The 10,506-nt window shown below is 41.2% G+C and overlaps 1 protein-coding gene across 3 annotated transcripts; it reads right to left on the minus strand.

The window, feature by feature from the left end:
• LOC139574012 (regulator of chromosome condensation-like) lies at positions 1–9,035 on the minus strand. Of its 3 annotated transcripts, none has more exons than XM_071398101.1 (10): positions 8,715–9,035; positions 7,745–7,876; positions 7,360–7,553; positions 5,909–6,088; positions 3,777–3,873; positions 1,994–2,116; positions 1,700–1,843; positions 1,198–1,317; positions 916–1,068; positions 1–757 (listed from the first exon to the last, which is right to left on the minus strand). In XM_071398101.1, the coding sequence occupies exons 2-10, from the start codon at positions 7,818–7,820 to the stop codon at positions 582–584; spliced, it is 1,263 nt and encodes a 420-aa protein (XP_071254202.1). In that variant the 5' UTR covers positions 7,821–7,876; positions 8,715–9,035; the 3' UTR covers positions 1–581. The 3 variants fall into 3 exon arrangements, with proteins under 3 accessions (XP_071254202.1, XP_071254204.1, XP_071254203.1); XM_071398103.1 differs by having other exon boundaries at positions 7,360–7,547; positions 8,715–8,871; XM_071398102.1 differs by having other exon boundaries at positions 8,711–8,867.
• Between the last annotated feature and the right edge of the window lie 1,471 nt (positions 9,036–10,506).

Raw genomic sequence — 10,506 nt, forward strand, 5'->3', positions numbered from 1 at the left:
AACAGTAAAATTGTACTTTTATTTCCAAATTGGACCAGCAAATAATTGTGCAAGGGGGTACAGTGAACAGCTGTCTAAACTACATGGTTCAAGACACCTTAGGCCAGACTTTCAAATGAAAGGACCTTGCTGACAAGAAATACTAGTACTCATCTTACGGATGCCGTGGAAGGGTTTATTGCTTGGATCAAAAATGGGATTCTTAAAAGGCTGTGACTTGGATTTCATTAAAAGGCTTGTCCATTATTTCCCCCGCAAACATACAGACTGGCATCCTAAAGATTCTCATAAAAAAAAAATACTAAGCATAAACTAAATAAAAAATGGTTTCGCTTGCTTGTTGATCACGATCTACTGAACCACATCCAAATACATTTGGGGATTTTTGCACTGAGCGGGACGGATCATAGCCCTCTAACATAGACTAGCCCCTTTCCCATCACCACGTTCCCGCTCCGGCTTACCTGGCTCAACACAGGAAGTCACATTCAGCCAAAAAACCCTCCCCCACATGTAGATATTTAACACAGATCCTTCTGGTACAGACCAACAAGGGCAACCTTCCCCTACCTGAGGATACATCAACTCTCCTGCTTGTCTTTGACCAGTAGGATTGTGTGCTGCCCGCCGCTGGCCACCATCAGTACTATGCGGTTCTCCAGCTGCTTGCCCGTCATCTCTACAGGGCTCCATTCGTCATCCTCCTCACCTGTGCCAAGCTGGAGGTTAGTGCCCATACCCCAGGCATATGCAGACCCTGCAATAGATACACACATCAGTGGACCATATACAGACAATGGCCTTGGAGTCATTCCCATCACAATTACACACCATAACGTAGACATGCACAGCATCAGCAGGTTAATTCTTTTATTTTTTCATAAACGAGAAGAAACACACTAGCTATGACCTCACCTTGTTTGGTGACAGCATAGCTGACCGACGCCCCACATGCCACCACCTGGGCTAGATCCAGTCCTTCCACAGGCGTTGGCTCGCTCTTCTCCTCTGCCCCCTGGCCCAGACCCAGACGCCCATACTCCGCCCGACCCAGGCTGTACACCTTCCCTATAGGGGGACAGAGACATCTTCCCAATTTGTGCTGCACTGTGCAGTTGACAGATTCTTGAACAGTCCAAGTTCTGACATAGTTGATCAGGAGTGTTTAAAATAAAAGATGGACCCCAATGCGCTTACCGGCAGAGTCGAGGCAGACTGTGTGGTGCTGTCCCCCTGAGAAGCCAATCCAGTTAATGGTGGAGTTTTTGAAGGAGGTAAGTTTTATTGGAACAAAGCATGTGTTGATGAGTTTGGTCCCTGGAAACAGTACAGAAGTTTATGGTCAACGGTTACTGTGTGACACTCTCCAACCCACCCAACTGCAATTCTAAAGCATAGAGACTCAGTGTGCATAAATAACCAGGTTTCCAGCCAACCTTTTTCTATGCAAGTATCGTGTCGGATAAAAAAAAATGGCAATGGGAATTCCTTTATGCGCATATACTGATATAACCATAAAGTAAAAATGTGCATATTCTTTATAAAGATCTTTAAATTTCCCATGAAAACCTTGCCAAGTGGATGGAAACCTATAGTTGAAGATGAAATAAGCTCAAATTGGATGATAAATTTGAAGGATAAACCAAGTTCTGTTACAGTATATCTGAAGGTTATCAAATACATTTTTATCTACGCTCACCAAGCTGATGGTAGTTTGACAGTCCAAATCCATAGACGTGGCCTTTTGACACAGCAATGGTCATATAAGCCCCACAGAAGGCATCTGTGAAGTGAACCTTGCCCCTAGACTGGACCTTCACAATCTGAGGTATCAGCAACCGCACTGTAATCATACAGAAACACATGTCCTGTCACCCACAGCAGTCAAAACAGAGAATAATTGTGCAGATATCCATTTATCATACAAGTGCTCACACCCAAACTACAGCTGAATGAATACTGTCAGAAGTAAATGGTTTCAGTTGGTACATACACAGCCCTTTCCTGCCCCCTCGGTTGGCAAAGAGCTCCGGCACCCTTCCCAGCTGCCCCTGCTCTCCGCAGCCTGATGTGTAGAGGTCACCGCTTGCGGTCAGCATCACCAAGTGGTCATTACCTGGGGGTCAGAGGTTATGAATATTGTCTTATAACCAGGGCAGCATTGAGCAAGAAACTATATGGTAGCTGTATGACAAACATGCCTCTGACCTGCAGAATAAGGAATCAAGTCAGTTATAATCATTATATTTTTATTGAATGTGGTCAAGACCTCCGGGAAAGCAGAACTTCTGCAGAGAAACCTTAACTTTTTAGGGATAGGGGGCAGCATTTTCACTTTGGATGAAAAGCGTGCCCAAATTGAACTGCCTCCTCTGTCCCAGATGCTAATATATGCATATTATTATTACTTTTGGATAGAAAACACTGAAGTTTCTAAAACTGTTTGAATTATGTCTGTGAGTACAACAGAACTCATATGGCAGGCAAACTTCCAAACAGGATATGGAGATTCTGAGGCTGGTTGATTTAACTCGTCGCCTATTCAAATCCCAGGAAGATATGGATTTATTTGCACTTCCTACGCCTTCCACTAGATGTCAACAGTCTGTAGAATGTTGAATCAAGTTTATACTGTGTTGGGGGGCCGGATGAGAGGGAATGAGTCAGTGGTCTGGCAGATTGCCAGTTCCTGGTCACACGCATTCCACATGATGTCGCCTTGCGTTCCATTACTTCTACAGACACGAAGGAATGCTCCGGTTGGAACGTTATTGGATAAGTTCATTAACAACATCCTGAAGATTGATTCTCTACTTAGTTTGACAAGTTTATTCGACCTGTGATATAACTTTTTGAAGTTTTCGTCCGACGTTATGCGGGACTTTGGATATGTGTACTAAACGCGCTAGCAAAAGTAGCTACTTGGACATAAATAATTGACATTATCGAACAAAACAACACTTTGTCGAACTAGGATTCCTGGGAGTGCATTCTGATGAAGATCATCAAAGGTAAGGGAATATTTATGATGTAATTTCGTATTTCTGTTGACTCCAACATGGCGGAGAAATGTTATTTATATCTGAGCGCCGTCTCAGATTATTGCATGGTGTGCTTTTTCCGATTCTTTTTTTTTAATCTGACACAGCGGTTGCATTAAGAACAAGTATCTTTAATTCTATGTAAAACATGTATCTTTCATCAAAGTGTATGATGAGTAATTTCTGTTATTAGATGTGGCTCTCTGCAATTTCTCTGGATATTTTGGAGGCATTTCTGAACATGGCGCCTATGTAAACTAAGATTTTTGGATATAAATATGCACATAATCGAACAAAAAATACATGTATTGTGTAACATGATGTCCTATGAGTGTCATCTGATGAAGATCAAAGGTTAGTGATTAATTTTCTCTATTTCTGCTTTTTGTGACTGCTATCTTTGGCTGGGAAAATGGCTGTTTTTTTTGGACTTGGCGGTGACCTAACGTAATCATATGTTGTGTTCTTGCTGTAAAGCATTATTATAATTTTTTTTTTTTTTTTTTTTTTTTTTTTTTTAAATCGGACACGATGGGTAGATTACCAAGATGTTTATCTTTCATTTGCTGTATTGGACTTGTTAATGTGTGAAAGTTACATATTTCAAAAAAATATTTTTGAATTTCCCGCACTGCCTTTTCAGCGGAATGTTGTGAGGGGGGGGGGGGGGGCTTCGCTAGCGGAATGTGTGTCCTAGAAAGGTTAAAACTTGGGGACAGATCTCCCTTTTCTCACCTGATGCTATTTTCATCACATGCCCTTTCATGGGGACCTTGACAGGCACAGTAACCTTCTTCAGGGGCTCTAGTAGACCAATGACTCCGCTGTTATCCTAACGCAAATGGGACAATGTGTGAAATTAGTGAGAATTGCAGGTTACCTGAAATTAGTATATGATAGGTGGCATATGCTGCTGCTTTTGTTTGTTATCTGTTACTTTATTCCTAGTTATACAGTGCATGTACTCCTGAAGTCGGAAGTTTACATACACTTAGGTTGGAGTCATTAACTCGTTTTTCAACCACTCCAAATTTATTGTTGAGAAACTATAGTTTTGGCAAGTCGGTTAGGACATCTACTTTGTGCATGACAATTAATTTTCCCAACAATTGTTTACAGACAGATTTCACTGTATCACAATTCCAGTGGATCAGAAGTTTACATACACCAAGTTGACTGCGCCTTTAAACAGCTTTGAAAATTCCAGAAAATTATGTCATGGCTTTAGAAGCTTCTAATTTGAGTCAATTGGATGAATTTCAAGGCCTACCTTCAAACTCAGTCTCTTTGCTTGACATCAGGGGAAAATCAAAAGAAATCAGCCAAGACCTCAGAAAACACATTGTAGACCACCACAAGTCTGGTTCATCCTTGGGAGCAATTTCCAAACGCCTGAAGGTACCACATTCATCTGTACAAACAATAGTATGCAAGTATAAAACACCATGTGACCACGCAGCTGTCATACCGCTCAGGAAGGAGACGCATTCTGTCTCCTAGAGATGAACGCACTTAGGTGCGAAAAGAGCAAATCAACCCCAGAACAGCAAAGGACCTTGTGAAGATGCTGGAGGAAACAGGTACAAAAAGTATCTATATCCACAGTTAAACGAGTCCTATATTGACGTAACCTGAAAGGCCGCTCATCAAGGAAGAAGCCACTGCTCCAAAACCGCCATAAAGAAATGTGCAACTGCACACGGGGACAAAGATCGTACTTTTGGGAGAAATGTCCTCTGGTCTGATGAAACAAAAATAGAACTGTTTGGCCATAATGACCATCGTTATGTTTGAAGGAAAAAGGGGGAATGCTTGCAAGCTGAAGAACACCATCCCAACCGTGAAGCACAGGGGTGGCAGCATCATGTTGTGGGGGTGTTTGCTGCAGGAGGGACTGGTGCACTTCACAAAATAGATGGCATCATGAGGCTGGAAAACTATGTGGATATATTGAAGCAACATCAAGACATCAGCCAGGAAGTTAATGCTTGGTTGCAAATGGGTCTTCCAAATGGACAATGACCCCAAGCATACTTCCAGTTGCGGCAAAATGGCTTACGGACAACAAAGTCAAGGTATTGGAGTGGCCATCACAAAGCCCTGACCTCAATCCCATAGAAGATTTGTTGGCAGAACTGAAAAAGCATGTGTGAGCAAAGAGGCCTACAAACCTGACTCAGTTACACCAACTGTCAGGAGGAATGAGCCAACATTCACCCAACTTAGTGTGGAAGCTTGTGGAAGGCTAACCGAAACGTTTGACCCAAGTTAAACAATTTAAAGGAAATGCTACCAAATACTAATTGAGTGTACGTAAACTTCTGACCCACTGGGAATGTGATGAAAGAAATAAAAGCCGAAATAAATCATTCTCTACTATTATTCTGACATTTCACATTCTTAAAATAAAGTAGTGATCCTAACTGACCTAAAACAATTCTTACTAGGATTAAATGTCAGGAATTGTGAAAAACTGAGTTTATATGCATTTGGCTAAGGTGTATGTAAACATCCCGACTTCAACTGTACATGCCTACCTCGTACCCCTGCACATCAACTCGGTACAGATAACTTGGCTATATGCACAGGGTATCATTACTCATTGTGTATTTATTATTACTTTTACATGTTAATTTCTATTATTTTTTCAATTTCTTTCTCTGCATTGTTGAAAAAAGCCCATAGGTAAGCATTTCACTGTTATTCCACACCTGTTGTGTACAAAGCATGTGACAAATAAAATTGTATTCCATTTGATTAGTTAAAGGCAGATGCAAATGCAAGTCAATTTAAGATTATTTGAGTAACGGAATGGCGCAACAGTTTCCAGGGTGTTTGACAGCGGTTAAACCCTGTCCCCTACTCACCCTGAAGGAGCCCCAAATGTATACTGCACCGTCATCTGTGAGTGCAGCTGTGTGACTGTCCCCAGCAGACACCTGAACCACCCTCTTGTCCAGGGCCACCTTCCCTGGCACCATCTCAGAGCCCTCATCTGTAGTCTCTCGACCCAGAGCACCCTCGTCATTGCAGCCAAACGTGTAGATCTACACCAGTGACAAGCATCTTGTTACTAAGTCATATTTCATTAAGATACGGTTTCCCAGCCCCAAATTAATCTTAGTACAGCATGTATATTCACAAAGTATCTCCCAAGTAGGAGTACTGATCTAGGATCAGTTTTGCCTTTTAAATAAAAGTGAGGTGACCTTTTCCTAGATCAGCACTCTATGAGCCAGTGTTAATTTTGACAGCCATTTTAGATTTAGCTTTGTAGTCTTAGCTATCAGGCAGTTTAGAAATATCCTCTTTCGTAGTTTGTCACATTTTACTCTACATTTCTTCCCCCATGAAAGAATTCATATTTACCTCCAACTTCAATAAATGTTCACATTAAGATAGCCTTGTCCAAATAGGCCTACTATTCCCACATAGCTGGCAACGTTGCTTGTGGCAGATTGGTTACAATGCCAGCCATTATTTATCATATTGGCTACAAAGCCTTGCCTACAGGTTAAACAATTTAGGCCCATACAACTCACATTTTCTCCCCATCACAACCTTGTGATGTGGGTAAATAACAGTAATCCCCCTTTTTTTTTAAGTGTGAAAACCTGAGCTTTCCAACAATGCCAAAATGATTAATGTACTCCTAACATTTTATCAAATAGCCTTAGCATTTCCAATCAGGAAAAAGCAACGGTCCTCGCATTTGCCGCACGCGAGAGCATCACAGATGAATAACAGAGCACAAAATAAGAGCTTCTGATGTGATCAAAGCAAAAATAGCCTATATGAAAGTAAGAGTGTGGTTCTAGTTGAGGTTAGTTACAATTGAAGGGTTCTCAAAAGAGAGAAGTGACTGGAGTGACCTCCTGGTAGATGTGTGTGATAGAGACAGACAGATCAGCTTAAATCAGCCAGCGCAACTGAAAGACCTCAGAGAATTGCATTAAATTCCACAAAGGCATGCATGCTCATGATTGGACACAATCATAAGATTTCGTGGAATTCTGATCTCGTTACAAATGTCATCTAAAACGAAAAATATTTTTCAACAGTTATTGTTTTTCTTCAGGGCATCTCGTTATCGTCACTTGGTTGTCAGGAAAAATAAGTCATTGACGAGTATTTTTTGTAATTGTTGAAGAAATAAACACGGCTCTGAGACAATTCATGAATACAGGGCCTGAACTAAAAAGCACTTAATATTCTCAATTGAGCATGCTTTTAAAGACCAGTAGCATGGTTAATCTGGATTACTGAAATAGGATGCAGTATCTTGACAGTTGTAGTTGGATCTGCCGCCTTCACTCACATTTCCAGTGTCACTGAGACAGACTGTGTGCATGCCCCCCGCCGCCACCTGCACCACACCCTCAGGCAGTGTCACCAGGGCTGGCCTCTTCCTCTCCATTATGTCCTCTCCCAGACCCAGCTGTCCTACGTCCCCTTGGCCCAGCACTAGAACCAGACCCTTCTCCTCCCCATGGCTGCTGTGGGAAACTGACACTAACAGTATTGTTTAATCCAAACTGTAGTATCTTTATGAAAACGGCAAAATGAACAGGCAGAGACACTGATAAAGATTTTATTTCAAAAGGACTCATACTAGGGTGTGTTCAAGTAGTCGGCTTGACAAAGAGATCGAACATCTCACAATAGACTTCACATTGGCTTAATGGAGTTAGTCCGTGGCTTACCTTTAACTTTCTTAGGATCCTTTACTTCCTCTGGTTTACTTTCCTTTTGTCTCTTAGGAGCCTTCTTTGCAGGCATGGCTGCAACAGACCCTGCACAAAACTAGTGTGAGAAGACTTGAGGGGGAAACAAGCCTGTAGGGACAGAAAATGACTGCATTTAATATAGCAAACAGTTGTTTTAGGAAGGTCATTAGAGGAAGAACTATTCCAGATAACAGTTCCAATACTGGGGTACAATAATATTGCTGCAGTAGGATATCAGTTACAAAATAAATGTGACCTATGAAAGAGGGCAGTGTGGTTTTGGACTTGAACAGATGTCAGGGACTATCTATTATTCATTCAATGGCTAGCCTAACCAGTGCGGACAGCTGTTCCACAAGATGTACGTGCAGCGAGACTTGGACATGAGTAGGGTGGTATGCAACGTTACAACCGAAAAGGCGCACAATAATATAGCTAGTTGTTCCCGGCTGCAAACAACCACCCTGTTAACTTTAGCCATGTGATTGATACACGTCCCAAGAATATGGTGATGGCTATAGCTAGTACTGACCTCAATTGTCGGTACATTTGTTATACTGGTGTAACGTACATTGTTAAAGTAAATACAGAACTTAGTCAGCTAGAACTAAACTAATGTTCGCATACAAGCGCCAGTGACTGCAATGACAACGTTAACTTATCTAGCTAACGTTAGCTGGCTAACATTTGGAAAATGTGTTTGTTTAAACCATAAAGTGTGTTATCATGTTCGCTATTTTAACACAAGGCTAACACTATCTAGCTACATTTTAAAAGGGAAGGCTAGCAAACATTTAACAGGAGTTGGCTAACGCTTGCTAGCTGATTCATTGGTACATAGATGAACATATCCGACAACACGAATCAAAATAACTAAACATCTCGCAGATAAACGGGATATACGCGTTTCCCCCAAAGTAAAAATATTAAATACCGACATACTTGCCTGTACCGTGGATCACTTTGGTAGCTGACAGAGACGAAGCACCACTCGTGCGGTGTACTGTATGCTATCCCAGTCTACAACTGTTCCACACAGACCACGCCCCATCAATTTTTAAAGAGACAGCGGCCGTGTTAGACATCTGTCTTGCCTATTACTGCACACTGTATGTACTATTTAGAACGTACCGTTAAGTAAAAACGAATGCAGTCTTAACGTATGCATAGACTTGACAGAAATAGTAGCAAAGGGTAAATGTTGAACTTTTGTTGCACACATATCCATTAAAAACAGTTTGACTGCAGAATCGATTATGCTGCAATGGCTGTCAGTCTGATCAAGGTCTTAAAGCTGCTACACAGAAATCGCTCCGCCATTTCCTGGTTGCTAAAATTAAAATAGTTCTAATACGTTTATGTGACAAAACAAGCACTTCTAGTGTAGATAATCATTGTACGAGCTAAACCGCTGTGAAATATATTTTCCATAACAAAAAAAATATCGTATTGTCAGCTGTTTGAAGCCTATGTACAAAACAAAGTAAAAGAAGCAAAAACTCAGAAATAGCGCACATAAAATAGAACTAGCGCTTCTTAGACTTGCTTTGAATGAGAGAATGACATAACTAATATTTCTATGTGAATTTGGTCGGTTTGCCCCAAAAGTTACATATTGCAGCTTTAAACTAGCCTGTCACTAAAACAAATACTATCACCATCTACTGGCTGTGGTTAATCTCTACCACACACGTGACCTCCTTTTCTTTCCTATATTAATTTCCTTCTTTCCTAGCTTATTTTCATTTCCTCTTTTCCTAACTTCCATTCCTTCTTCCGTTCCTTTCCTCTACTGGTTGTGGTTGATATCTGCCACAAAAAAAGGAAACACTTGAGTAAATGTGGGATACAAAGCATATTGATAGCAGGTGCTTCTCTAAAGGAAGCTAGGAAAGGAAAGGAAGGTAGGAAAGAGAGCGAGAAAAGGAATATAGGAAAGAAAAGGAGGAAATAAAAGGAATAGTTAAATTAATATAGGAAAGGTAGATAGGGATGGAGGTGAGGAAAGGGATGTAGTGAAAGAAAGGTAGCTAGGAAAAGAGAACAGAGAAAAGGAGCTAGGAAAGGTAAGGAGATAAGGATAGGGAAGGGGGAGAGAACATTTAGATTGGGAAGGAAGGTAGGAAAGGAAAGAACGCTACGAAAGGAGGAAAAAGGAGGAACAGAAAAGGAGAGAGGATGGGAGGAAAGGAATCTAGGAAATAAAAGGAGGAGTACACATGTATGTGGTAGGTATTAAGGATCTAAACCTAGGCCAGCTAGTGACTAAGCCTACACGGCCCAACCCTAAAGATCCTTCAAAGTCAACTCTGATTCATTGTATTTTAACGAATACCTCTGAGAAATATGTTTCTACTGGCGTATTAGTGACCATTGCCCAGTTGTTTGTGTTAGAGATGTGAGAATACAAAAATCTAAGCCTTGTGTCATCACAGAGAAACTTCAAAAACTTCCGTGAACAGGCTTTTTTACACAATCTTTATTTTAGTGACTTTGATTGTATTTCAGCTGTCCCTGAACCAGATTTAGCTTTGAGCCTCTTTGCAAATGTCTTCAATACTATTGTGGATAATGATAATCCCTTAAGGGATTTAATTAAGGGTTAAAGGTAAATCTAATGCCTGGTACACTCTGGAATTATCCGAAGTCATTCATAAAAGAGATACTGGGTCGAGACCAGGAACACAGGCTTAGGCCCAGACTGGCAACTGAGGCGTAGCTGCGGGAAGAAGGTGTGC

The sequence above is a fragment of the Salvelinus alpinus genome, chromosome 4, assembly GCF_045679555.1.
Source record: "Salvelinus alpinus chromosome 4, SLU_Salpinus.1, whole genome shotgun sequence".
Lineage (NCBI taxonomy): Eukaryota > Metazoa > Chordata > Actinopteri > Salmoniformes > Salmonidae > Salvelinus > Salvelinus alpinus.